Source organism: Barbatula barbatula, assembly GCF_947034865.1.
Source record: "Barbatula barbatula genome assembly, chromosome: 2".
NCBI lineage: Eukaryota > Metazoa > Chordata > Actinopteri > Cypriniformes > Nemacheilidae > Barbatula > Barbatula barbatula.
The window spans coordinates 503,112-530,935 of NC_136767.1; the positions used below are offsets into that span (position 1 = coordinate 503,112).

Here is a 27,824-nt window from a genome sequence, read left to right on the forward strand (position 1 = left end):
ACGCTTGTATTTTCTATTCATGACGCGACGCTCCGTCTAGTCCCGCCTTCCGCGACATTCCATTGGCTTAAATTGCCGCCGTGACGTTGCGCTCGTGCTGAAGAGACGCGAGTCGCGCGCTTTTGACGCGCCCGTGTGATTCCGGCAGTGCGTTCCGCTCGACGCGACTCGATGAACTCAATGGCCGTGGTGGAGAAATTAATCCAGAGCGTGTACGCGTACCCGGTGCTGTATAACGTTTCGTTTCACGATTACCGGAGCTCAGAGAGGAGGGCGAAAGCGTGGCGGGAGGTCGCCGCGTCGGTCGGGCTCTCCGGTCAGTGCGTCAACATTACGCGCGTTCGGATGCGAAGCGTTTGTCTTGAAAACAGTTACTTTAACACACTTTGATCCACTTGATGCTTTTATTTCGACATTATCAAGCTTGTGTTCTGCTAAAGGCGAAATAAAACGCACACAGTTACAGAATGAACTGTCTGTGTTGTGTTATAATGGAGACGGATAGATGATTGATGGCAGCGTTTTTAAAGGAGTCTGACGCGTTTTTGTTTGCGGTTAGACATTGCGTATCTACAACACGAATTAAGCTTTATATTGGCGTTTCTGATGTTAAAGGTTCAGTCGTTTTATTTTAAACTGTAGCCTATGTTTGGTTATATAATGGTCTGATTGAATAATCCTAAAGGGTGAGATTATTTTGGGATGGCAAGCATGACTTTCATTGGATAACAGGGGATGGGGACTTTTTCCATGTTTTATTCTTGGAGTCATGTGTAACTTTATTTGTATTGTGCTGAAATAACACTCATGATGTGTGGTGAAGTTTAAAGATACAGAAATATTGATTTATTAATAATTAATTTTAATATTTATATATTCGATTTTGCTTTGCGATGGTAAAATAAATGTAATTCTACATGTTATTCCGTACAATGCTAGATATTTTTATAATCACAGGGGAAGGAAAAGCACTCAAATTGAATAAACATCCAAAATATAAAAAGAGAAAAATCATTGACTTTGTGTAGATGCAGTTGGTGCAAAAGCTTCTTTATTGCATTCTTTATTTAGAAATTAAATATAAACATCATTTGCAGGCAAAAGTAAACATGTGTATGTACAAAATATTTAGTATATTCAACACAGAATGATGAAAATGACTTTTGCGTATGTTGTGTTACTATTTTGCATTGATTTGAAATCTTTTTCCATGCAGTGGTGGAATGCAAAAGACGATGGAAGACTATACGGGACAGGTACATCAGAGAGAGACGACTGTGCAAACTCGGAAAGGAGCAAGGTGGTCGTCGCCTGCACTTCTGGCCTCACAGAGAAGCCCTCTCATTTCTGGATGCTCACATCAGAAAGAGAAAGCGTCACAATGACGCAGAAGGTCCAGAGGACCTGGATGAGGGCGGCGGAAGCGGTCAGGACTCACACGAGGAGTCTCTCGACGAGTCCAGCGGTGGCGATTCAAGGCCTCACGAGTCGAGTCTAAAAAAATCAAAAGCTGTCGATTCGAAGGCTGAAGGGCCAAAGCGAGACAAACCGAAGTCAGAAGACATGAAGGACTTCATGTCAAATATCCCGGAGACGAAGCCTTTGATATCTCCTCATCTCAAACCGAATATTACAGCTCAGTTAAATCCACTGTCACAGTTGCCTCTGTCTATTGTGACCCAGCTCACCCCCATCAAACAGGTCCAGCAGATGACCCAACTCGTCCCTCTGGTCACCGGTCTGCCTCCCGGGCTCAAGGTCTCGCAAGCTTCCGCTTCACCTTCACAGCAAATCCCCATCAAAACGAACACTGCTCCCGCTCTGCTCGCAGCAAACATCAACGGAAAGATGGCAGAAAAAGAGCCAGCTTCCCAAAAACCAGCTCTTGATAGAGCTCTAGATGAAGATGAGCTGTTTCTCTTGAGTTACGTCCCTGCCCTGAAACGACTGACGCCACAGAAGAGAGCTGCCGTTAAAATGAAGATCCAGCAGCTTATGTTTGATGCTGAATTCAAAGATGAGTGAACCGTTGTGTTGTTTTCAGCCTCTCTCAGAAAGCTGGGCATTTTTTCACTTTCCCATCAAATAGAGAAAGGAGTATCTTCTAAAATAATAATAGTATTATAAAATACTGCTCTTGGTCTTTTATAATGAAATTGAGCTTTATATCTGTATTTATTTGAATGCAGCAACTACAGTATTAATTTGGTGCGTTTAAGTGCTTGTCTTGGTTTTGTTTAATTCTTTATTGAATAACACACCCCGTTTTGTAAAACAATGTGAAATGTCTTGACGCGAACAGCTACTTCATGCATTTAAGTCCGTTTTTGATATTACAATGTAAAGCGTGGATGTACAATACTGCTGAAAAGTAAAAGGCAAACTTAAAACTGAACTAAGTATTGTTATAGTTTATTAAGAAATATTGTAAATTCATAAAAACAGTTTTACAATGTTTCATTAAGGAAATGAAAATTGCTCACATTCTTAATAATCTTTCTTTGTTCTTAAAAGAAATGTATACAGGTTTGAAGCACCCTGAGGGTATGATGACAGAATGTTCATTTCTGGGTGAACTATCCCTTTAATTCAATTCAATTTATATAGCGCTTTTCACAATTTGCATTGTTCCAAAGCAGCTTTACAGGGGAAAAACGAAAAACCCAAGAAAGGGTAAAACACACTACATGGTGTGTTATATAATAAATCCAATTATTCTAGTAAATAATATCTAATGTCAGCATCTCCTGGTGGTTTATTTAGCATATTTGCATTAAGTGAATGCTTTGCTGAAAAGATGCGTTTTTAATCTAGATTTAAATTGGGCGAGTGTGACTGATCCTGGAATAATATCAGGAAGGTTATTCCAGAGTTTAGGTGCTACGTATGAGAAAGCTCGACCCCCTTTTGTGGATTTAGTTATTCTAGGTGTTATCAAAAGTCGTGCGTTTTGAGATCTTAGAGAGCGTGATGAACCCAAATTACCAAGTGATTATTATATTTTAAATATTTTGTCCACATTTGGGTCCAATATATGTTTATTTAAACCAACTGTTGGGTTCATATCATTCGCTTAAAGTGAATTATTCACCTTCTCATTTTGTTTTTAGATTAACAATCATGTAGCGTCAAAGATCGACATTTGCAAAACACTCAAATAATTCCAGGTGTTTTAGATTGTCCATCCGTGTTGTTTAACACTGAAATTAAATTCATACAATGGATTTATCATCTGCATCCTTACAGAAACTTGGAGCGACAGCAAAGAAGATCTAGGTACAGAAAACTGTTTCAATTCATTTGTGGTTGTTAAACTTCTGAAAGCTTCCAATAAAGCGTTGTATGGTGTCTCAGTGGTCCAGGACCAGGATAGATGACATTGAAATTGAGTTCAAATCTATTTGATCTGTTAAGCACTTCTCTGTTTCGAAGCAGCTTTCAGCATATAAAACATGTTGATTTGACTTTAAATTGTAAAATAATTGCCTGAAAGTGAAAAAGAATCAGAGAGAAGTTAAGAACACAGTGTATTGTGTAAAATAGCACGGTTTAGTTTTTTGACAAAAAGAAATATAAGATGGTTTAAAATGCATTTTCATGATTTATCAGTGATCACGCCACTTAAAACCATAATCTTAATGTGCAAGCAATACCGGCAAACCAGACGGACGCTGTTTATTTCTATCTGCTTTTATCCTCCTTATCTGTGTGGCTTTAGACAGATTTTGAAAATCCATTAATTCCTTGATGAAAAACATTTCTACACACTTATATGATTACAGGGGATTTGTTGAGAGTGAATAGAGCGTGTACAATAGCTTTGCCTTTTGGTGACTTTTTGTCAAAAGTGAGACGTGAATGTGTGTCCGGGTGATAAGACAGTGTCAGGACATCGCTTAGCATCTGTCTATTGGCTTGAAGTAAAGATATAGCCTTTAAGGATCATAAATTACATCTATAACCGAAACTCTCAATGCAATCAGATTCAGTCAACGGTCACTGGAACAATTTCTCAGCGTTTTGAAGAATTTCAAGAAGCATTATCATTTCAATTTTGTATTCCTGCAACGTCCGACGTGGATTTTTTATGTTGTAGTAAAATGTCATGGCGGTACATTCAATAAATAAAAGATGTAATAAGCAGTGACATAGATAAATCTCATGTAAATGCACAAGGCAATGATAAAGCTCTTGGACGGCCCAGTCCGAGCCCATAATGCCCCCAATTGATCTTTGAGTACAACAATGAGGATTTCAGGGTCTCTGTACATCTCATTTGATACAGTGAAATCTGATTTTCTGTCAGCCAAAGCCAGATTACCTGAATCTCCTGTTCTCACTAACACCTTCACAAAACTGCCCAGATTAGCTGGGATTTTTTTCTGCCACTTGATATGTTTTTTCTCTGCTTGGCCTCTATAGGGGGATTATGTTTTGTCTCCTTGCGTTTAATCTATTCGGTAAATGGGGGTTTGACACACACACACACACACACACGCAGATAAATCCTTCTCTATATGAAGGTGTTCACCTCCAAAGCAAAAGCATTCGACTCAGCATCAGTTACAAATGCAGCAACAAAAGTGGCGGCATGGACTCCAGCGTGTACACGGACAAGAAACGCTTTTCTTTCACCATCGACAGCATTCTAAGCGGCGCCTTTGAGAACACAGACAGAAGCAAGATTCCCAGTTTGGAAAACACTTACGTCGCAACTCTGGAAGCATGTGGAGAGAAATCTGCAATGAATCATGAATCAGTGAATCAAATGGACGGCCGAGCGCACACCTGCATGAACTGCTGCTGTTGTTCACACTGTGGAGAGATTCTGCACACAGCTGCCAGTAAGACTGATTTATTTGACTTTTTGACATAAATGAAATGCATTGGCGGTCCCCTTTATCCCAAGCAACCGACAGTGTATTTAATCCATACTTTTGTATGTGTTTTCTATGAGGATCGAACCCACAACCTTTTAACACAATGCTGTACCACTGAGCTACCATTACTTGTACAAATAACGTCTAGAAGAGATTTTAACATCATCTTAAAGTGTGCTCACATTTGCTCAAAGTATGACCTTGAACATTTCTCATCAAATCCTTCTGACATTTAACGATTGGAAGTGTTCAATGGCAACTCATTGTAAAATTGGAGTTTATTTTTTAAGACTTTTACAACCCGAATCAAACTAACAGAGATACTTCTTTGATGGAAATCTACACAAACATTAATCTCCGTGTGTGCACTTGTCGATTTTAATGTTTTTAAAGGGATAGTTGTTCCAAATCTGTAAATGACTTTGTTCTGCTGAACAAGGAGAAAGATATTGGGAAAAATGTGAGGAATTTTCTGTTCTGGGACACCATAGTAGGACAAATTGAAATGGTAGTAAAAGGCGAGATTCTGTGTTCAACAGAACCAAAAAATACTCCACTATGGTGATGGATGATGTCCCAGAACAGAAAATCACATTCCTTCAAATATCTTTCTTTGTAAATGTATACAGGTTTGAAACAATTTGAGAGTGAGTTAATGATGACAGAATTTTTGGGTGAACTAGCCCTTTAAAGAATAAGATTTTGTCCAATAAAATACATATTATATCGCATACACAATATAGCATATATGTAAACAAGGGTCGATATGATCCTAAAAGGCATGATTTCTTACTTCTTTTGGAGCGAAATATGACACGTTTCATGGAATTCACCCATGTCATTTTTATTCAGCACAAACTCATTTGTGTGTGTGTGTGTGTGTACTATCCTTCAGGTTGTCATGTTGTTTGGAGTAAGAGGATTCTGACAGAAACAAGCTCACCGGGAGACAGTCATATTCAGAGGAGAGTTCGTCGCCATCGAACCATCTTCACAGAAGACCAGCTGGACGCTCTGGAGGAACTCTTCAGACAGAACCAGTACCCGGACATCCACACCCGAGAGCAGCTGGCTGAAAGGACACACCTGCGAGAGGAGAGAGTGGAGGTGACTTCCAACAATCGTCATCCAGACCGTTCATTTACTTTAATCCAGATGTTGTTTTTGACATTTCTGATGATTTCTAACGATCATTAGTTGAGTGCCCTCAAAAGCAATATTCAGTATTCCATCTTCACCTTCAAAACACCATTGTGCATATTCTGCATACAAGATTGGGGTGAGAAACTGTCGTCTTTGGCTGAACTCTTCCTTAAATGGGTTTTATGGCTCATATTTTCAACATTTTTAAAGTGTAACTATTAAAATTATATTTATAAAACGGTCAGTTCTGGTCCTTGATTCTGATTGGTAATCCAGGTTTATAACGGCTGACCGCATTACATAGGCTAAATATAATTTAATTGACTTTATTTTATGAAACCTTGCTACGCTTATGGAAGAACCGTTTTTAAAAGCTTTATTCATGCGGTGTGTAATGTCACTGTGTGTGAATGTGAGCAGTCTGCCAAGTTGTAAAGCTGAAAATGAACATATAACAGAGATATAGGCTTGAGAAAAAAAGTAGTCGACGCTGAATCAAGCGAACGAGTCGTCTGTCGTGATCTTTTCAGTTCCGGGTCACATCTGCGTCACTCGGTGTAATGCTCGCACACGTTCCATTTGCGTCACTGCGATGCTATACGTGGTAGACCAATCACAGCAGACTAGGACATCTGACCAATCAGATCAGAGTAGACTGACCGAAAGGAGGGGATTAGACGGATGAATTGCCGAATGAATCATTTGAGAGTCAGTCAAGAAGTGAGATCATTATCGTTAGAAAATGAAAGTGTTCTATGTACGTAAACCTGTTGTTGGACACACCATAAACCAAAGTAGGACCTTAAAAATCACAAAACATTTATTCTTTAATATGCTCGGTTTAAGATGTGTTAAGTCAAACAGTACTGACACCTTGTTTGTGTGGTTTAATGCATTTATTTTGTTTACTTCAGGTGTGGTTTAAAAACCGAAGGGCCAAATGGAGACGTCAGAAACGGCTTCCGTTCAGCATACGAACACAAGGGGACTGGAAAAGCGTCCTTCACAGTGACTGAGATGAACATTGTGATGTCTGATGGGACACCTAGACACCTGTATATAGTAGAACCCTCTTAAAATACAATACTTTGTTGAAACTGGTAATTCTCTGAAATCAGAGACTATTTATATGAAATGTCTATAGTTTCCGTCTGTTAGTGCTTTTAATAATACAAATGATGTTGAACAATAGACACTATTTTATATTTCTCTTGACGGCAGTGGTCTTGACTATATTTGTGAGTTTTAGTGCAATACTAAGCTACAGCTATTTTAACAATAAATTCAACATCTTTCTGTATGGACATGTCTTATTGTTTTATTTAGTAAACAACATTATCTATAGGCCAACGTTACGTCTTTGAATCTCTTGAAAGTTTGATTTGTTCTGAGAGTTGAAAGTACGATTTTGTTTAGAAAATTTGATTCTAAATATATCAGCATGATTTTGACATGTAATGAGTGAAAATGATCCAAAATTAAATATTTATTTATATGCACATTTTATAAAATATACAGATATGTACGAATAAGTCATCAGAAAAGAGCAATCAGAAGGTAAAACATGGTTCTTGAAACATGTTATTCAATATTTAAGAGATCCCTGGTATCCAACTCGTGAGAAGTGAAGTGGGCAGTTCCAGTGTTATGGACGTGACATTATGCGTTATGGATGTGACATAAAAACACTCAGAGAATGTATTTGTTAGCAATACACTGAACAATTTCTTTATATTTTACTAAACCCTTATTGATAAAGTTTAAACATCAGAAAAATGTCGGTATAAGCTCAAGTTTTTATTTAAAAGAATCGGAAATAAACATGCGTTATGGATGTGACAATAAAGGACACGTAAACAAACTTTGTAGGATTTCTGTGAATTAAAATGCAAAAATACACAACAACCGGAGAAGGGATTCCGGAACATAAAACACTTTATTTACTTATAAACAAATTGTCATGTTCCCATTTATGAGGAATATGGATGTGACCATCCTGAAAATGGCACTTAAGTTACCCGACTCATGCACTGAAAATAAAACATGCTTTAAAAACTTCAAGAGAGACCTCGCATGGGTATGTGAACCACCACATGTTAATATAAGTGCTGTTAGCATTTGGTAAAAACCCAACTATACAAACTGCTTTGCTTTTGCGCTAGCACAGGGCTAATCCTGTAGTCACGTGGGACGCGCCTTACGACGGTACGATGCTGTGTAGATCTGTCCGGAGCCGTCGCGCATGCGCATTGCGCAGAAAGAGCCGCTGCATGATCGCAGTCGCAGTTTCGTTTCACTGCACACAGGCGAACACAAACATCTGCGACAGAAGAACACAACTTCATTCCTCATCATCGTCATCTTCATCATCTGGCCTCCTTACGGACCTCAAACAAGTAAGATTTCACCTGAGGGAACAATTCAAACTGATGCTGTAAAAAACGGTGTCCATGCTAATAATGCTCGTGCGACTCAGATTTCTGTCACAAAACACAACATTAACGATCGTTTATATTAAAACACTGAATATTTCTGATCGTTATTATTATGTCAGTCGTGTGTTTGATGTTTGAGTTAATTTGTTTATCTTACATCAGTCTCGTTATATTACAGGGATTACAAATTGTCCCTCAACTCGTGTATGGATTGACTGAATAAGCCTTAAATTGAATAAAACAAACGTTATATCTCTGTTATTCATGAGCTGTATTATGAAGCCACTTCTCTCACTGTCACCATATTTGTACAATGAAGATGTAATTAATAAACCTATATACATATATATATATATATACATTATTCTGGAGTTTGTCGTTCAAGATAATTGACTGTATGTTCTTCCATACAGAGTAAAATGTCCCGGGCCAGTGCAACCTCGAAATCAAACAAAAGTGCATCTAAACAGACGAGTGCTCTGAAAGCCAAAGGCCTTAAAGACATCAGGATCGATGAAGAGGTTAAAATCGCTGTCAATATCGCACTGGAGAGGTTTCAGAACGGCGATGAGAAAGGTTGGAAAGGCGTCACGTCATTGAGTTCAAAGCGTTGAACACGTTCTCGCTCTAATCCTCCTTTGGTTTGACTCGAATTTGTTTTGTCTTTCAGAGCTGGATTTTCCTTCTTCCCTCACCAACACCGAGAGAGCGTTCATTCATCGGCTCGCTCAATCCCTGGGTTACATTTCCAAAAGCAGAGGGTACGATGAAGACGTCAAATATTGCAAGCCTGAGTCAAAACCAAAGTCCAACATCTCTAGGTTTAGAATGTCTATAGGCTGTTCTCGGGTCAGGTAGCAGAACCCTACACTAGTCTAAACACTGGAGTTGTCAGCAACGTCTTCTAAACGTTTTTTGCAGAAAAGGCTCCGGTCGATATCTCTCAGTGAGGAAGAAAGACGGCACAGAGATGGCTCGCTCTGTCATGACGTGTGACCTCACTCACAACTCCAAACACGTGGTGCGGAACCTTCTGCAGAGATTTCCCATCACCGGTAAAGAGCGCACGGAACTGCTGCCGCAGACAGAGAGAGCCGTCTTGACATCTCCAGATGGTAGCGGTGAGTCTCTATCAGGTGCAGCCGATCCCATGATGAGTCACACTTGTCTCGCTTTTGTCAGTGCTTAGTGTCAGTTGTGCGGTTGATCTCTTTCCTCCAGACAGTAAGAACAGAACCAGCGGTCGACTGAGTCACGGGATTTCTCAGGTTCCTCAGAAGCGCAGTCCATCTGAACTGGACGGTTTTCGGAGAGGGCTGCCTGTGTATGAACGACAGGAGGAGATCGTGCAGACCATCAAAGAGAACCAGGTTGTGCTTGTTTTGGGTGAGACAGGATCGGGTAAAACCACACAGGTGAGAACTGCTTTTTCAGTTTTTGTCTCTTAAATACAACGATATATTTTTGTGAGTATGTCATGTGATTGACATCAGCTGACCTCAGATGTGTGTTTGTTTGTCAGATCCCTCAGTTTCTCCTGGACGACAGCAGCCGGAACGGGATTCCCTGTCGGATCTTTTGCACTCAGCCCAGGAGACTGGCGACCATCGCTGTAGCAGAGCGCGTGGCGGCTGAGCGCGGAGAAAAGATCGGACAGACTGTCGGCTATCAGATCCGTCTGGAGAGCAGGTGCTGCGTTAAAGCTAATGATTAGCAGCAGACTGCTTTTGGGTTTGATTCCCAGGAAAGAATATACAGTTCTTTTTAAGTAAATTTGTGACCGTCTAATGATGCTCGTGTTTTCTTTTATGCTGGTGTCTAGAGTTTCTCCCAAGACTCTTCTGACATTCTGCACCAGTGGAGTGTTGCTGCGAACGCTGATGGCCGGAGACGACGCCCTGTCCACCGTCACTCACATCATAGTGGTGAGTGTTTCTCTGGATCGCGGTCGGCGTTTAAAGAGGTTTTGTTAAATCATCATGAAGAGAACCGTTGTTTCTGCTCCGTAGGATGAAGTACACGAGCGTGACGGTCTGACCGATTTCTTGCTCACTAAGCTGAAGGATGTGCTTCATAAGATGCCCTCGCTGAAACTCATCCTATCCAGCGCCGCTCTGGACGTCACCCTGTTCGCAAGATACTTCAAAGGCTGTCCTGTTGTTTACAGTAAGTCACATGAAAATATCTTATGCTGGTAGTGGGTACAAACCAAGCGTGAATTAAGTGTTTTGTGTGCGTAAATTCCATACAAAGTCAATGCAAAGACGCGAATAAACTCGCGGCAGGCGATGCGAATGACTCATTCGGGTGTCGCGATTGATGCCAACACGCCTCAAACTTTTCTTCCACGAAAATTTTAAGATTTCTACTCAAGAGAGAAATTTGTGCGAAGAACTCATTGACACCTACTGTTGAAAACACTCCCCATTGTGTGATGTATTTCACGTCACCCATGCGAAAATACTCACGCAAACTTTTCCCGCAAGTAATAAAGAGCGGCAGGTGATGCGAATGACATGAATCAGGCATCGCGATTGCCATGAACGTGCATCTTCCACAGATTTTAACTCAAGCGAGACATTCGCGTGAATAGCTCCTCGGAATACCTACTGTTTGACGGTCCGTCAAGTTTTATATAACAAACGGTTCCCGACAGAAATAAAGAACGTGGATTGTGATTGTTTGCGTTTGGTGTGAACATTAAAGGATTAAAACATCAAAGGTGAACGCTTGCATCGTATGTTGACGTTAATGTGTGTTTTTGTTGCGTTTGAAGTCAAAGGCTGTCCTTATGATGTCAAGCAGCTGTTCCTAGAAGACATCCTCAGGACGACAGGCTACAAGAACAAAGAAATGAAGAAATACGCCAAGGAGGTGCAGAAAGGTAACGGGAACGAATCAGCGCTTGCAGTTGAGCGATGTTGTGTGCTGTTATTCAGTCTGATGTTTGTACAGAGGCGAGACAGCAGACATCTTTGACGGAGTGGTGTGACGCCCCTCAGACGCCGGTCAGACAGCGCGAGAGGGAAAAGACGCCCGCATGTGTCCTGAAGGAGGAAGACCTCCTGGATGATGGAGGAGACAGCGTCTTCAGCCAGATGGTATTTTTACACAAACCCGCAATGATTTCAAGAGACTTTTGTGTTTCGTTGCTGATTGTTTTTCTAACATCTGTGTACAGAGCGAGAAGGATGCGGCGACGCTGGAGCCGTGGCTGCTCAAGGAGATGGACGCCTGCATCTCTAACATTTTCTTGAAGGAAGACTCGGATGGCTTCGTTCAGCTCTTCAATCTCATCCTGAATGAGAACATCAGCGGTATTGAGCTCCTTCACGTCGTGATGTTTCTTTGAAGGTTGATGATTATTGTAGTGATCGTTGGTTGTGTTCTCTCAGTGGATTACAGACACAGCGAGACCAGCGTCACTCCTCTGATGGCGGCCGCGGGGAGAGGATTTCTCAGTCAGATGGAGCAGCTCTTGAGTATGGGTGCCAACGTCAACATCAAAGCCTCCAACGGCTGGTAAGAACGTCGATCAACACGATTTTTTTTTTTTCATTTTCTCCGTATGTGCGTTCTGGACAGTGTGTTTTCTTTATTGCAGGACAGCTCTCGATTGGGCCAAACACTTCAATCAACCCGAGGCTGTAGACCTCCTGGAATCTCACATGTGAGCGCTGCGCTTGTCTCAAAATACACTTCATGATTTGAGAAACCGCCTGGCGGCTTAGATCTTCTGGTGTGTTTGTACAGATGGTGTGTTGAAGCGGGTCAGCTGGACGAGTCGTCTCTGGTTCAGAGCGCATCTGATCTGAGTTCTGAAGACCAGGAGCTGCTCAAAGCGTATCATCACAGCTTTGACGACGAGCGAGTCGATCTGGACCTCATCTTACATCTGCTCTTCAACATCTGCCAGAGTTCAGATGAGGGTCAGACCATCACACATAAAGTTACAGTCATATAAACCGTATATAGATGATCTCTTCAGATGAGATCAAATCAGAGACGTGTCTCGTGAATATTAATGATATAAAATCAAACACTTAATAATTTACACCACGGCTAGTCAACCTTCACATTTCAGAGACTTTAAGAGTGGTGTGCTTTGAACTCCAAAACGCTAATACAGTCAATACAAAAGTAATATTCATAACGATACTGACGTCTTATAAAGCGATTTGCACAGATCAACTGATTTGTTTTATAAGATGCCAGAGATAATAACGTCACAAGGGGCAGGGGCAGCTTTCCTTTAGCTCAGTGGTAAGAGCATTGCGTCAACAACGCAAGGTTGTGGTTTGGATCTCAGGGGACTGCAGATACATATGTAAAATGTATAGGATAATGCTGTGTAAGTCGCTTTGGATAAAAGCATCTACCAAATGCCTTAATGTAATTACTTTTGTGCTGAATGTATTAGTGGTTTTGACTTTCATTGATTTGACTTTGATCACTTCAACCAAATATATTCATACATGTCTAAAACAATGCCACCCACATCTTGTCTGGACAGGGGGTGAGTAAATTAACAGCAATTTTATTTTTGGGTAAACTAATGTATCAAGGAATATAAAATTAAATGTAAAAGACAATATCCCTTTTAACTAAATATGCAATGTCTGACTGCATGTTTTAATATATGATCTAAAAGTAACAGCAACAAAAACATTATGAAAGGGACAAAATGTGATAAATAATAGAAGAAATGAGGATATGGTAAAACAACTGGCCCGCGTCCTATTTATACTTATTGAGTCTGGCCCTCAAAGAAAAGTAGTTGAAGACCTGATGTACACTATACTGTTTGTTTCTCAGTGGTGTCTCTGTGCTCATCTTTTATTCTGTGTTTTGTTCTCAGGTGCCGTGTTGATATTTCTTCCAGGCTATGATGAGATTGTCTCTCTACGAGATCGTATTGTCTACGATGATAAAACATTTACAGACCTCCAGCAAAAGTATGGTTAATTTCACAGTTTGTATTTGATGTTAACTTAAAGGGACAGTTCACCCAAAAATGTTAATTCTGTCATCATTTACCCACCCTGTACCAATCAGTTCCAAACCTCTAAAAATGTCTTTGTTCTGCTGAACACAAAGGAAGATATTTGTAAGAATGTCAGAAACCAAACAGATCTCATCCCCCATTGACTCCCATATTATTTATTTTCCCTACTGTGGCAGTTAATGGGGAATGAGATCTGTTTGGTTTCTGACATTCTTACAAATATCTTCCTATGTGTTAGAACAACTTGAAGGTGAGTAAATGATGAAAAAATTTTTTTGTTTGAATTGTCTCTTTAAAAAAGCTTAGCTAAATCCTTTTAAAGGTCAAATGAAAGCTTTTCCGTATCATCTGTATATAAAGTGATAGAACATCCGTTGTGGAACAGTGTCGGGAGGAAGATGATTTGGGATCTGATTGAGGATAAATGTGTTTCCATTGTGTATTTAATATGTTATTGTTTAACATCACTCGTTCCTGTCTTGTTTTTTTGGTTGCATCTGAACAAAAAAAAGAGTTGGTCTGAAGCTGCGTTCGAGAGAACTCGGATTTCGGTTATTGCCGACCTCAATCCCGGAAATGAACATCTGGAACGGCAAACAAAGTCGTTTATCCGACCTCTGAACTCAGGGCAGATTGATCAACCCCGACCTCACCGAGACGCGTCATTTCACGTCACGGCCAAGATGGCGGCTAGCTCTTCGCAACCTTATGTGAACCATAAACTTTAAACTTTTTTTACAACACGTCATATGTATGAACATGGACGTTAATGTATCCAAAAATTGTTTTTCAACAAATGTTTATGAACGTCAGCACGTGGTAACATTCAAATGTGATGCGTGGTTGACTGGAACGGATTGAGGTCTGAAGTCGCATATTTTACGTGATAATATCCGAAACCCGAGTTGTCTCGAACGCAGCATTTGTCGGAAAAATACATAGCATGAGAGCAATGTAAATGTTCACAGGTTGCAGGTGTTCATTCTGCACTCCAGCATGCAAACATCAGACCAGAAGAAAGTCCTGAAGAACACTCCTAAAGGCGTTCGCAAAATAGTGCGTAACTCTCTCTTTCACTTTTCACAAAGCTCGCACAACCCTCCCTCTGCTGTTTTTATTGTGAACCCTATGCAAATGTCTATCTGTCCTCCATTTAGATTCTGTCCACTAACATCGCAGAGACCAGCATCACAGTCAATGACGTGGTTTTTGTCATTGACTCGGGGAAAGTGAAAGAGGTTTGTCACTCTTGTCCACATTGCTTTATGCTGCATTTAGTTATCATTTGGTGTCAAAGGTTTGCGAAATTATTTCTAGTCACGACTGTGTGTGTTTCTCCACAGAAAGCCTACGATGCTCTCAATAATGTAACCATGCTAAAGATGGTTTGGATATCGAAGGCAAGTTCTTTGCAGAGAAAGGGCAGGTGGGTCATCTTATATAGCCATTTCTATATTTTGGTATTTTGTTGAATATTACAGGTTTTGTTGTGACGGGTTGCTTGTTGTGTAGAGCGGGTCGCTGTAGACCAGGAATCTGTTTTGATCTCTTCAGTCGTCTGAGGTTTAATAACATGCTGGAACATCAGGTTCCTCAACTGCTGCGCATGCCACTGCAGGTACACACACACAAACCTACACTTATACTGACGTTTTCCAGGCAATGGTGGTCATTGGGTATTTTCTGCACACAGAAAGTTCACATTCAGGTGAAGTGTTTGTTCTGTCTGTGTTTCAGGAGCTCTGTCTGCACACTAAACTTCTGGCTCCCGTCTCCTGCTCCATCGCTGAGTTCCTATCTAAAGCACCTGAACCGCCACACCTGCACGCTGTTAAAAACGCTGTACAGATGCTGAAGGTCAGACACTCATTTAACCACGGCACTTCCCCATCGGCCGTTGATCCCCATGCTGGGGAGAATGAGTAAGCTTAAGCACCTGTAGTTGAACTGCAGATGTAGGAGCGATTACAATCACCTTCCCTTGTAGATCGGTCAAGCCTAGTGTTCAACTCTTTGCTTGTCCGAAGCAGAATCTTGAGCTTGACGGCACGCTTAGCCCGTCTTTTACTGCGCTTTGGTAAGCGATGCAGCCACAAGCGATGCAGTGCCGCGGTCCTTTCTGAGTTTGATTATGTAGCACTTCAACAGAGGTTCACGGATTTAAAAGCATTTGACGGTCATAAAGACGACTTCATAAAAGCAGCCACAACCACATAGACGTGGGTAAACTAAAAGACGCAGAAGGCGTGCCACACACATGGGCACCATCTTTTCATTTACATTCTCACACAAATGGTAAAATCCTTGCGATGTCAATTAAATTGATATTAGCAGCTAAATGCCTGAAGCTAATTTTTTTTCAATCTATCTGGAGTCCTACTGGAATTTCTGTCCATCACGTTTGACTCCATTCTCGTCTTCTTCACCTCAGACCATCGATGCCATGGACCCTTGGGAGAACCTGACCGAGCTGGGCTGCCACCTCGCTGACCTGCCCGTCGAGCCTCATCTGGGGAAGATGGTGCTGTGCGCTGTGGTTCTGAAGTGTTTGGATCCCATCCTTACCATAGCATGCACGCTGGCACACAGAGAGCCGTTTGTGTTGCCCTCGCAGGCCTCTCAGAAGCGAATGGCCATGGTGTGCCGCAAACGCTTCTGTGCCAACACCTTCAGCGATCACATGGCTCTTCTCAGAGCGTTTCAGGTGAGCTTAAAGACTCTGAAGGCTTCAGAATTAAGACGACTTGATGCTCAACTCTATCGAGGTGCTCATTGATTGATTTAATGCTGTTCTGGAGATACAGGCTTGGCAGAAGGCGCGCAGCGATGGCTGGGAAAGAGCTTTCTGTGAGAAGAACTTCCTCTCGCAGGCCACCATGGAGATCATCGTGGGGATGAGGACGCAGCTCCTGGGACAGCTGAGAGCCACAGGTGATGTCAGACACAGACGCTTTTAGCCATTCGATCTAAACCTTGATGTGTTTTGTGTGTTCGCTTCACCCCGCTTTGTTTGCTCACACAGGTTTCGTACGAGCACGTGGAGGCGGAGACATTCGAGATGTCAATCTGAACTCTGAGAACTGGGCCGTGGTGAAGGCCGCGCTGGTCGCTGGCATGTATCCCAACCTGATCCACATGAACCGCGACAACCTCACCCTCATGGGCTCCAAAGAGAAGAAGGTCCGATTTCACCCGACCTCCATCCTGAGTCAACCCCAGTACAAGAAGGTCGGTGAGCCACAAAACCCTCTCCCGTCCTGTGTCACGTCGGTATTGAACTATTCTTCTGTCAAACCCAGATTCCTCCAGCCAACGGTCAGACCGCAGCAGTGGAATCTCTGCCCACCGATTGGCTGATTTATGACGAGATGACACGAGCTCACAGGATCGCCAGCGTCAGGTGCTGCTCGGCCGTCACGCCGCTGACCGTGGCTTTATTTGGAGGATGTGCGAAACTCCCGAACTCTGCTATACAGGAGTCCACGGCTCACAGAGGAGGTACATCATTGCTGAATTGTGAAAGCTTGAGATGCTCCGCCCCCGTGTTTGTTTATATTGCTTATGTCGTGTGATATGAAGTTTTAAACCGTCTGTGGTTCACTGTAAATGACGTATGCGGCAGGTGTCGATGGTGTAAATGAGAGCAGTGACAGTGAGATGGAGGATCGGTCCGGTTCACATCGGACTCACATTAAGATTGACGACTGGCTGAATTTTAATCTGGATCAGGAGGTAAGAGAGCAACTCTGAAACAGAGACGTTTTCTGTCTCCATCATTCAAATAGGGACGTAACAATTAAGACAGTCTCTTTAATTAAAACAAACAACGACTCTCTGTGCTTTTCCTAACTTTGACATTTTTAAGAAATATCAGAATATCCACCTTTACCAAGTTTGCACAGCGGGCCCTTCAAAACATGTATTGCGATTCAAACAACATCTCAACCGGCTTGAATCCTCACATATTATAATAGATTTTCAACCGGCTCACGGTGAATCATTACATCCCTAGTTTTGATAGACTTACACCCGTCTAGAGCACAATGTGTCTCTCACAGTAACGCTTTTGTCTCCTCTCATCACGTGCAAGACGGCCGATCTGGTGTTCGGACTCAGACAGCGCTGGCAGAGTTTATTTTTAAGGAGAATCCGAGCGCCGACTAAAGCTGGTTCTCAGCTGGACGAGGCCACCATCCATACGCTGGTGTCAGTGCTGTCCGTTGAAGAACAGGCGAGCGGTCTTCAGCAGCCCACCGGCATCGGACAGAGACCTCGACCCATGAACTCTGATGACACGCCGCAGAACTCGTGCTGGAGGAGCACAGGCCGCTGGAGCACGACTGACCCGCAGCAGGAAGCTGATGAGCTGAGCAGCCCGGACAGGCGAGTGACCTTTCATTACTGTTGCGAGGTCAGGTGATGCCGTTGTGACGTCCCTGAGTTTGTTTTTCAGATCACCTCGTACGACGTCTCGCGTGTCGCTGCCCAAGTCTCACAGAGAGAAAAGCATCTATCAATCGAAGTGTCAGGGAGAGGAACTCTTGCCCTTTAAGAGCGCTCACAGCCCCTCGTCTCTGTCCACTCTGAAGGTATCTGCTCACGTCCCTGTGACACGTGCGCAGAAAGATAAAAGTTATGCCGTACCATTGTGTAATCTGGCTTTGTGTTGATGTGATGTAGGGCTCGTCGCCGAGACAGACGCGAGCGACGGTGAGATACTTCATCTTAAAGAGCAGCAACATGAAGAACATCGAGCTGTCTCAGCAGAGATGCATCTGGTCCACCACACCGAACAATGAGCAGAAACTGAACCGAGCCTTTCTGGAGAGCAGCGCCGTCTTCCTTGTCTTCTCCGTGCAGGGATCCGGACACTTCCAGGTGCTTTTTCACACTGATGCTGTCCATATCACCCCTAGAGCTTTTCTTTTTCGGGGTGCTTGACACAAGTAAATTGTCTCTGAAAGCCGCTGTTGTATTTGTGTCGTGTGACAGGGTTACGCCCGCATGACGTCAGAGATCAGCAGTGAGAGATGTCTGGACTGGGGATCGGCCGGTTTGGGGGGCGTGTTCAGTGTGGAGTGGGTGTGTAAAGAGATTCTTCCCTTCCAGCACACGCAGCAGCTGCTGAACCCGTGGAACGACAACAAGAGAGTTCAGATCAGCCGGGATGGTCAGGTGAGGGTCGGGGTAGAAAAACGCTCGGGCTGTGCCCCAAATGGCCCCCTATACCCTCATTCACTATTCCCTACATATATCTCGGTTGTACCTGTGTTATTTTGATGCATCATGGGATTGAATGAGTGCACTCATGAATGTCCACTGTGAATCCGGACAACACTAGAAATGGATGTCCCCTCAGAAAGTGCACTATATCAGGGTCTAGGGCGCTGTTTGGGACACAGCCTGAGTGTTTGCACTTGTCTTTGTGTACTTGTGATGATGTGTGTTTGTGCTCGTGTACTTCAGAGGGGTGTTGTGTGTTTGTTACAGGAGCTGGAATCTCAGACTGGAAGTCAACTGCTGGAGCTGTGGGACAAAAGGTGTGACACATGGACCTCATGAACGTCAGAGATGAAATGTTTTATTTCTAATTCTTTTAGCCGATGATAGATGACAAGGCCGGTATTATTTCAATTGCTGTGCAAACGTTTCTGTCGTCTATGATGGCTTTGCACAAACATAGCGTCTTGTTTCAGTTCATGCATTGATTGTATTTTTAATGTGAGTTCAGTTGATCAGCTCTTTATTTCATCTGTGTTTGAAACGATTCCTGTAAAGATTCATTCAGTCTGTTCAGCATTTTCTAACCAACCACCATATCTCACAACACTCACTATAAAATGGTTGTTGCACATTAGCGTTGTTCTTTAATCCATTTGGTTGTTTATGGTGTTTTTCATCCGTTGACTTTTATTGAATGTTCATTGTCATTTTCAATAAAAATGTTCTCTGATGTGTTCTTTGTGCATCTTTGTCTTGGAGTCAAACCAACACTACAAAAGTTCCTGCAGTATTTATGCTTTTATTATTTCTTACAGTATTTACACCCCTCAGGGTTTGAATGGGTGAGCATTACACAGTGTCGATTCATTCAGATGTGGATGCGTCGGGAGTTCAGAGTTGATTCGGTTTCTTGTTGCTCACATGCAGAAGGTGCAGCAGAAGTTCTCCTGGTGACCCATTCAGAAAACCCGCTCTCTGCTCCGACCGATCGCCGCAGTTTGGGTCGAGTATGCAGCCCTCTGGAGAGGAAGAGCATCGATGATTCAGCACAAAGATAAGCATCATTGACACTGAAACAGACATCAAACCCATCCACTCCACTGACCTGTGTCACAGCAGAGACCCGGAGCTGCGCAGCGACCCTCATCAGAGCTGCAGGGTTTCCCTGTGACTTCACACGGAGACGGGAGATATTCCTCCTCCTGACAACGCAGCGTCTGCGGAGACGCCAAGAGACAGCCGATCTCCTCTCCGCAGCAGATACTGGGGCCAAAACAACGGCCCTTATCACCGGGACCACATGTCATACACTACAGACAGCAGAAAACCATCACATACCACAGAGAAAATCACTCTCTTATTATCAACGAGATTCATGGAAGTGGAAAGTTTAGCTGAAAGTTCAGATGTTTCTCCTGAGAAATAAAGTTTCACAAATGTGTCTGTCATGAGAGTTTGAGAAGAGACGTCAACAGTGTGTCAAACTGAGCTCAGATTTGTCTCGTCCGCAATCAAAAGTCAATATTACTGAAGATCTCAATATGAACTCAAACATTTCTCATAAGCACTTTTAGGAGGAACCTCTGACACTTTTGTGAAACTTTATCAAATCTCCTGAGCTAAATGAAAGAAGCAACATGTGAGCAATAACATTTTCCTATGCGAGTAGATGACAGGATTGTGTGACGTACCTGTCTGGCTACGGCGTCCAGCGAGCGCTTTCCTCCTCTCGGACAGTTCTGGATGTAACATGCGGAGGAGAGCGACAGAAGTCCGGCGGCACACAGCAGAAGAAGAGCAGATTCAGTCATCACGACTCTGATGCTGCGAAACCTTCAGTACATCACACACACACAGATGCTCCACTCTTTATATGAACACATCACGCGTCATCACACCTCATTACAATGACAAACAATCCCCTGGGAATACTTCATCATAAACACACCCTACTGCAGATTTTCACTCTGACAATCACGTTCTTTTCTTACAGTTAAAATGATGTATTTATTTTAAACTGTTTCAAAGTTTTTGATCAGAATTAAATATTTAAATATAAAAGATTTCTCCAGGTTTTCCAATAGTAAACATTCCTATTTCAAGGTACATTTTCTTGAGAAACACAATGACAAGATATTAAGTTTTGTTTTCTTGAAATAAAAGCTAAATTGTGCATTTTTGTGGTGTGGGAACATCTTAATTTCCCTTTAAATTAAGTCTTTTTTTTCTTGCCAAATTTGCAAACATTTTTTTCTTGTTTTAAGTCATTTTTTCAAAAACAAGACTAAGTCATTTTGCTCTTCAGGTAAATTGATCAATTGAAGATATTTGTTCTGGAAAACAAGACAAAATTAATAAGAAAATATTTTTTTGCAGTTACTTATAAGGTCGCCCATGTTCATGTTTAATGTCGTTTATTGTCAAATATATACACAGCTAAAACGAATATTATGGTTTGTTTTAGATTTTATTTATACACGATTTAAGGTTTCAAAACGGAAATGTAACGCCATATTTGGAACATCAGGTTTCTCTTCAATTGTACTGACGGGTCGCCCAACTTACGTGCGTTTACATTTGTTTGGTCTCAGTCGGATCACATCACAAACTGATGTAGATTTGTGTGGGTGTGGCTACACGAGGCGTTTCAGGCAGGTCTGGGTGACATTCGCTTAGATAAAATGCATCTTTTGTTCTCACACTTACATTTTTGCAATTTTACATGTCTAATACATGCACGGACCACTTAGAACACACCAAAGAGAAACACGTATTCGCGACATATGACCCCTTTAAAACATCAGTGGCACCTCAGCGTATAAGAGCAATAATATGTTAAATAGGAACATGAGTATATTTATAAATAATAAGTATATAAACTGACAAGTGTTCAAGGGGTTGTGTTAAAGGATTAGTTCACTTCAAAACAAGCCCAAATTGGCTTTCTATAGTAGGAAAGTAGTAGGCCTACTTTGGAAAGTCAACAGGCCTATTTTAATGTGAACTTCTCCTTTAATGCTGGTGTAAGTGAAGAGTTGATGTGTTGATGTGTTAATGTGTTGAGAGCTCTCTGTGCGTGAGATCCGGTGCGTGTCGCGTTATTTACTATCAAAACTGAGCTAATGGATTTGAATATTCAGAGTTTGTTACTAAACATGTCATTATTATGCACAGAAGAGATGAAACGTGACAGGGCACAAAGTTCAACTGCTCAAAAGAGCAAGAAGTCTCAATGTCACAGAATAAAAGTGATTTGTGTTTGTTGAGATGATTTTATGCAATTCAGGACTGTTTTACTTTAACTCTCCAAAATATTTAATATTCATATATCAGCACTCTACATGAATGTCGAAGCACGATTAAAAACTCATGAATACAATTATAAAAAATGAGCAACAAAACAGCTCAATTACAGACACTAATAGTTTAAATTGAGACGTATTGCTGAAGAAACACAATGTCCTCACTGTATGACGTCAGCAAACACACTGGAAAATATATCATCAAGATATAACACCAAAACTGAACCACAATTTAGAACAAGTTATAGTAAAACCATCCCATGTTGCTGATTGATTTTAACCTCCAATTATTTTCTGTCTTTTTATTTTTTTTAAAGAAAAAACAATTGTACTAACCTCACTATTCTAAGCTTTGTATACTGTGCTAGGCTTTAATGGACTAGTTTTGATGCACTTATGTATTTTGTTGTTATAATTGCTTCCAATGTTTCCTCATCTGTAAGCATTGTCTGCTAAATAACTAAATGTAAATGTAAAAAAATCTGTACAGGATGGTTTTCATTTTAAGGTTTAACATCGCGATTGCACACACCTGTACGACATTTACGGTGTTTTGTTGTTATCTTTTTGCTGTCATGTATTTTACGCAATTACAAAAGAGATGCTCAACCAACACAAAAATCTACAGACTAGAAAAACATTATTTCACACAAGAATCAATAACATACTAAAAATAAAATAGATTGTTTTTCTGGCATATTTTAAGGACCACATTCATGCACAGCAAAATCGCCAGTGTTAAAGAGGTCCAATTAACTCTCACAGTGTCAACACTTTGAGATTTTGGTGTACCGATGATGCAGTTGAATTGAGAAATGTTCTGTGATATACATTTACAACTAAAGATGCTGTTTGATCTGAAGCCTCGTCAATTCTAAATACCAGTATGTCGGAAACTAATTTACCAATAAATCACTGTATAGCATCAGTCACTCACCACAGCATCACGTGCATGTCAGACTGAGACCGACAGATGGCGCTGTTTCAATCACAAACAAAACAGCAGCACAACATGCCAACTTGAATCTTTTATTTACAATAGACAAAAATACAAACGTATTTACATTTGACAAACACTGACATGTGCATGTGTTTGAGTCAGAGCTACTGAACCTTCTGCTCCACGCACACAGTAACACATCTAACACGATGGCATTCACTGTTTGTGTCACAATAAACCAAAGAACATCATATACAAACATCTCTGTTAGATTTATACTCATGATGTGCAGCTCATCAAACTTTACACCTGAACCCACGATTGTGATATTTCGTGACTCTCTGAAATACAATAAACCCAAATGAGTTTTAATGGGACGACATAATGATTGTAGTTTAGGATGCTCTTGGGTTCATAGTGGGTGTTAAGGCATTTTGTGAGGTTTTGTCCGAGTAATTTGAATATCAGGGTTTTTTCACAGATCCAAACAAACAAATTGCAGTGATTCTTATTGCTGGTAAAATCGCACTGAAATCAGACGATCCCATCCCTGCTGAAACAAACAATAGAAAGCATCACATCAATTCTAATGGATGTAATAGTGATAAGGGGAATTGTATTGGTTTTAATGGAAATAATAATGGTTTCCTTAGACCTCTGCTGGTAATGTGTTGGGTTTTATTGGTGCAATGGGAACCAACAGAACACCATTAAAATCTACTGGAATAGACCAAGAACACACTCCATAAGGGAACTGGTTTTAAAGGCATTTGAGATGGAAACCATTAAGAGTTTGTATTGTTTTCAGCAGGGGGGGGGTGTGTGCTGGGTCTCTGGGGTTAAAGTGCACTTGAATGTGTGTGTTCATCTCATCCTGCGCTCTCAGAGCACCATGGTGGGGATGTGACGCACGAGCGCAGGGTGTGAAACGGGTGTCATTTGGGGCGGTGGGGGTGACGGCTGCGCGCTCTCAGACTTTGCGCCAGTCGGTCGGTGTCTGGCGCTCTTCTGGTGCGCTCGCAGGCCCGCCAGCTGGGAGTACGCGCTCTGGCAGACGTAACACTTGTAGGGTCGCTCGCCGGTGTGGAGGCGCACGTGGTTGCGCAGGGTGGATGACTGGCTGAAGCGACGATTGCAGAAGCGGCAGACGAAAGGTTTGTCCAGGGTGTGAATGCGCATGTGCGAGCGCAGGTTACTGCGCGAGTTGAAGCCGCGGTGGCAGATGACGCAGCGCATGCGTGATGAAGAGGAGGAGGAGGAGGAGGTCAGGGATGAAGGTGCAGCTGTATCACACACGTGTGAGTCGTCTGTACAGGAGAATAAAGGATTTGGTCAGACTCATGTATTTCACACAGTTTGTCATGGCGGTCTCCACACACCTGCACATTCCCATAATGATGGAAGATGATGAAGGTGCTGATGATGAAATACGGGATTTGTGCGATCGATCACTTTACTTTTTAATAGGATATCATATAAATGCTGTAGGCTATATGATGTTTTTGTATATAGGCATATTACACGTCTCTATATATTTGTAATGTATGTAAAAATAAAGGCTGTGCGTCGGGTTATTTTAACTCTCTTAAGAGATATTTGATAATAATTTGAAAAGTCTAGTTTGGTCACCTTCTAGGAATAAACAATAATTAAACAAATTAACGCAATGAATGAATGTAGGTTCTAACCAAATAAAGGAGTTACCTGGATGGGTAATGAGTTAGATGTCTATGTGTACACTTTAATAAACGGGTGTCTTTTTGTACCCATACAAACGAACCCAAACTTACGGAACCAAAAATATACAATGAGAAATAAAGACACTAAACATTCAACTTCATTTAAAAACGCGGAAAACTCCAAGGTGCAAAAAATGCAGTTTGTGTATACAAAAATTGTGCATGGCCTATTTATAAATGTTTGCGTCACTTTTATTTGGCACAAAATATCTCTATTTGTAAAGCATTGTGTCAGTCATGGGTCAAAATGGATAAAAGCTTCTGTTAAAGGAAATAATGCAGTTATTCCCTATAACATTGAATTTCATTTGACCGATAAACTCTTGTCCTTTATTTGTGTTCAGATGTGTGAGTGGACGTGAACAGCAGAGGTCGCTCGTGTATTTCACAGATAACAAGCCCTCAAAACTCTTCACCTCTGGCCAATTTAACAATAAATCTCACCCGAGGAAAGAAAGCATCGTCACATTATCCCTGAAAGTGTCCTGATTATGATCAGCTTAACATTTAATCTCTCACACACACACACATACCGTTTCTCTTTCGGTGTTGTTCCTCTTCTGTGATCGGCACTCCAGGAATACCGAGGAAGGTATTGTGAGAATTTCCGTACCACACGAGCAACTCCTGATCCGGTGGAATGGTCTGTAAGAGTGAACAGAAATGTTCTGTATGTTTCAAGTAATATAATATGCAACCTAAATGATTGTAAATTATCCTGAAACCTGATGGTCATCCTATGAAGCCCATCGTGTGTGTTTCAATCATGTTTTTTACAACAAAGTTCAACTTTTACCTTTGATAAGAAGCTGTGAAGAATCTGAAATATCTATATGGGCCTCAACAGCTCGATTGTGTTTTTTGCACATGTACGCGGTGTTTTACCTCAAGAGCTTTGTAGAAGATGCTGGTGCCAATCTGAACCACCTCCAGGTTTTGCTCCTGTTCATTTCTGGCACATTTGATGTAAGTCATCCAGCTGCGCTGTTCCTCCTGACTCGCATCGATGAAACACCGGACGGTCCCGTTCTCGTTGAACACCTGAACGCAGAATTAAAGCTCATTATTGTGACGGGATGATGCTTGCAGAATAATGAGGTTGTGTTCACACACCTCCCACATGAGGTTATTGTTCTTGTGCAGGTCCACATGCTCAGGGGGGATGACCCTCCCGGTGAACGGACCCATCTCTGTTCCTGCTTTGATCCACGTCTTGGAGAAAATCCCCAGACCTTCTCCAGGGACCGAACTCTGAGCGATGATGACCTCACTGGGCAGCACCAGACTGGACAGCTTCTGGACCTCTGCAGGAGACCAACACCATGAATATCAATCATTTGTATTTGTTTAATTTGTCTGTTCAACTGAAAGAGATGAATTTTCCTATTTAGGTTACAGTATAAGATTGCATATAATAATATCGTTAGCAATGCAATATGTAACATACATTTGATGTTATTATTATCATAACCAACAACCCGTGGCAATGCGGTTTACTGAGATTTTCTTTATTCAAAAAACATGGCAAATGTTTGCTAATTTGCATGAAACCCGCGCGTTATGGAGATGCACTTTAATGGGAATAAACAATCGCAATATTAAAATACTTCACAATTAAAGGGTTTTATTGGTACGAATGAGCATTATAAAATGTCAGAGAACGAAATAAAAGACTTCGTTTTGAAGTGCTTTATTATTTTCGTCACGAAATATGAGCTCGTCGTAAGAGGATTAAAAGGCGTGAAATGTCGGGGAGGGAAAGTGAAAAAAGCGCATTCACGGCCCATTGAAATCCACTCGCAGCATTTAATGTCCGAATCAAAGACGTGTGAATTGGTCAAAAACAAAATGCAGAAGAAAAGAGGTGAAATCCTCCATTCTTTCTGCTGGAGAGCGATATTCATGATTCTCCAGCGACTAATTCCAAATTCATTATCCTTTCAGGAACTTTGTTGCAATAAATGTGCGCTGAATGAAGCCGTGGCTTGTTTAAAGGCACCGGGAACCTCGCAAACAAAACTGGAAAGACGATTATAGATGGTTGACATGCATTGAATGGGGACAGAATGAAAGCTTCACGGTGTGTTAATGGAGAGAAACAGAGATGCCAACAGTGGAAAAGAGACTGTCCGGAGATTCCTGAATGCGCAATAGAGCTCCGAGCTTTTCTTTGCCTTTCTCAGGTCAGGCACAAAGTTAACCAAATGAATTTAAAACCCTCCTGCATTCAGCCCACAGCAGTTACACGCCTAACAAACCCTGTAAATGCGTCTTTCAGCGCATTAAACGGGTTAAATGGGCCAAAAGAAAAGAGACAAAGTGGGAAAGGCTGAAGGAGAGATCAGGGTGACTCGAGATCTTGGGAAGAATTTTCTTCCCAAACGCCGGCGACCGAGTTTATTCCCTCTGACAGCAGAGATTACCGAAGATGAGACTTTACTTCATTTCATCTTTTGCTTTTATTTCTCCTCTGTTTTGCATGTAAAATAACGCGTAAATGGAGGGTCACGCTTTTCTCCTCCATTCATTGCGCGTCAGTGAGTTTCTCAATCCCGACGGTTCCCAGGACACACACACATAATGTCAACAAATCCAAATTACACACAATTTATTCATTCGTTTGTTTACCATAAATAACGAATAAAATTGCAAACGCACGAAGTTAAATTCCATGTTTAATAAATCTTCCTGAATTACCAAAAAAATTTGTCTGCTTAATAATATTGCCCAAATTGCAGATTTTCTAAATCCAGTATCATATTATCAATAGCATTTAAATAATGTGATCTCCAGCCGGTTATAATTAATCGTCCTGATCGAAAATTTACAGGACTTTTTAAAATAAATGATGTTTTTCTAAAATGATAAAGTTAAAATAATAATGATTTCTTTGTACATCGCCTTTCATACATTAACATATATAAATATACATACATGTTATTCTTGCATTTGTTGATATGAAGCTCACTTTTATAGTCACTTTCTTTTGAGAACATAAAACATGAGGCTGTCTGGTGAAAGCGTGAGAAGTTTGTGTCTTACCTCCAGTGAAGGACTGAGCCAGAACTTCAGCAGTGAAAGCAGTTTTCGGACTCAGACTCTGTTTGTCCTCACAGAGATGTTCTCCGAGCACATTTCTCCACCTGCCGTACAGAAA

The 27,824-nt window shown here is 41.5% G+C and overlaps 4 protein-coding genes across 5 annotated transcripts; 2 read left to right on the top strand and 2 right to left on the bottom strand.

The window, feature by feature from the left end:
* Positions 1 to 88: 88 nt before the first annotated feature.
* Positions 89 to 2,739, top strand: LOC306907404 (uncharacterized protein). The gene is made up of 2 exons (XM_079479460.1): positions 89 to 316; positions 1,217 to 2,739. The coding sequence occupies exons 1-2, from the start codon at positions 172 to 174 to the stop codon at positions 2,023 to 2,025; spliced, it is 954 nt and encodes a 317-aa protein (XP_079335586.1). The 5' UTR covers positions 89 to 171; the 3' UTR covers positions 2,026 to 2,739.
* A 5,489-nt stretch (positions 2,740 to 8,228) lies between these two features.
* On the top strand, positions 8,229 to 19,479 carry ythdc2 (YTH domain containing 2). Of its 2 annotated transcripts, XM_079479726.1 has the most exons (30): positions 8,229 to 8,419; positions 8,872 to 9,034; positions 9,129 to 9,219; positions 9,380 to 9,579; positions 9,680 to 9,873; positions 9,981 to 10,147; positions 10,281 to 10,383; positions 10,468 to 10,624; positions 11,235 to 11,342; positions 11,414 to 11,559; positions 11,640 to 11,775; positions 11,854 to 11,980; positions 12,063 to 12,128; positions 12,212 to 12,387; positions 13,317 to 13,413; positions 14,432 to 14,519; positions 14,621 to 14,701; positions 14,807 to 14,889; positions 14,976 to 15,081; positions 15,201 to 15,320; positions 15,895 to 16,167; positions 16,268 to 16,394; positions 16,486 to 16,691; positions 16,763 to 16,961; positions 17,086 to 17,195; positions 17,554 to 17,846; positions 17,917 to 18,052; positions 18,144 to 18,341; positions 18,456 to 18,638; positions 18,954 to 19,479. In XM_079479726.1, the coding sequence occupies exons 1-30, from the start codon at positions 8,234 to 8,236 to the stop codon at positions 19,023 to 19,025; spliced, it is 4,392 nt and encodes a 1,463-aa protein (XP_079335852.1). In that variant the 5' UTR covers positions 8,229 to 8,233; the 3' UTR covers positions 19,026 to 19,479. The 2 variants fall into 2 exon arrangements, with proteins under 2 accessions (XP_079335852.1, XP_079335853.1); XM_079479727.1 differs by lacking the exons at positions 8,229 to 8,419; positions 8,872 to 9,034 and having other exon boundaries at positions 9,182 to 9,219; positions 9,385 to 9,579; positions 18,954 to 19,423.
* Positions 19,480 to 19,577: 98 nt separating this feature from the next.
* Positions 19,578 to 20,497, bottom strand: LOC306890206 (vasotocin-neurophysin VT 2-like; the record flags this gene model as incomplete). Its single annotated transcript, XM_079449766.1, has 3 exons — positions 19,578 to 19,705; positions 19,792 to 19,996; positions 20,378 to 20,497. 3 exons carry the CDS (start codon positions 20,495 to 20,497, stop codon positions 19,578 to 19,580), a joined length of 453 nt encoding a protein of 150 aa, XP_079305892.1.
* Positions 20,498 to 23,003: 2,506 nt separating this feature from the next.
* On the bottom strand, positions 23,004 to 27,818 carry prdm12a (PR domain containing 12a). Its single transcript, XM_079480771.1, has 5 exons — positions 27,710 to 27,818; positions 25,781 to 25,971; positions 25,553 to 25,708; positions 25,201 to 25,312; positions 23,004 to 24,235 (listed from the first exon to the last, which is right to left on the bottom strand). The coding sequence occupies exons 2-5, from the start codon at positions 25,853 to 25,855 to the stop codon at positions 23,811 to 23,813; spliced, it is 768 nt and encodes a 255-aa protein (XP_079336897.1). The 5' UTR covers positions 25,856 to 25,971; positions 27,710 to 27,818; the 3' UTR covers positions 23,004 to 23,810.
* Between the last annotated feature and the right edge of the window lie 6 nt (positions 27,819 to 27,824).

What these genes read in the sequence shown, in the direction of transcription:
- LOC306907404 (XM_079479460.1), top strand. Translation starts at nt 172, where the DNA reads ATGAACTCAATGGCCGTGGTGGAGAAATTAATCCAGAGCGTGTACGCG. An exon ending in CGCGTCGGTCGGGCTCTCCG is followed by an intron (nt 317 to 1,216) that starts GTCAGTGCGTCA and finishes TTTTCCATGCAG; the next exon opens with TGGTGGAATGCAAAAGACGA.
- ythdc2 (XM_079479726.1), top strand. Translation starts at nt 8,234, where the DNA reads ATGCTGTGTAGATCTGTCCGGAGCCGTCGCGCATGCGCATTGCGCAGA. An exon ending in CTAAAGGCGTTCGCAAAATA is followed by an intron (nt 14,520 to 14,620) that starts GTGCGTAACTCT and finishes TCCTCCATTTAG; the next exon opens with ATTCTGTCCACTAACATCGC. An exon ending in ACGCTGTACAGATGCTGAAG is followed by an intron (nt 15,321 to 15,894) that starts GTCAGACACTCA and finishes TCTTCACCTCAG; the next exon opens with ACCATCGATGCCATGGACCC.
- prdm12a (XM_079480771.1), bottom strand. Translation starts at nt 25,855, where the DNA reads ATGGGTCCGTTCACCGGGAGGGTCATCCCCCCTGAGCATGTGGACCTG. An exon ending in TCTTCTACAAAGCTCTTGAG is followed by an intron (nt 25,313 to 25,552) that starts GTAAAACACCGC and finishes TCACTCTTACAG; the next exon opens with ACCATTCCACCGGATCAGGA. An exon ending in ACAACACCGAAAGAGAAACG is followed by an intron (nt 24,236 to 25,200) that starts GTATGTGTGTGT and finishes TCTCCTGTACAG; the next exon opens with ACGACTCACACGTGTGTGAT.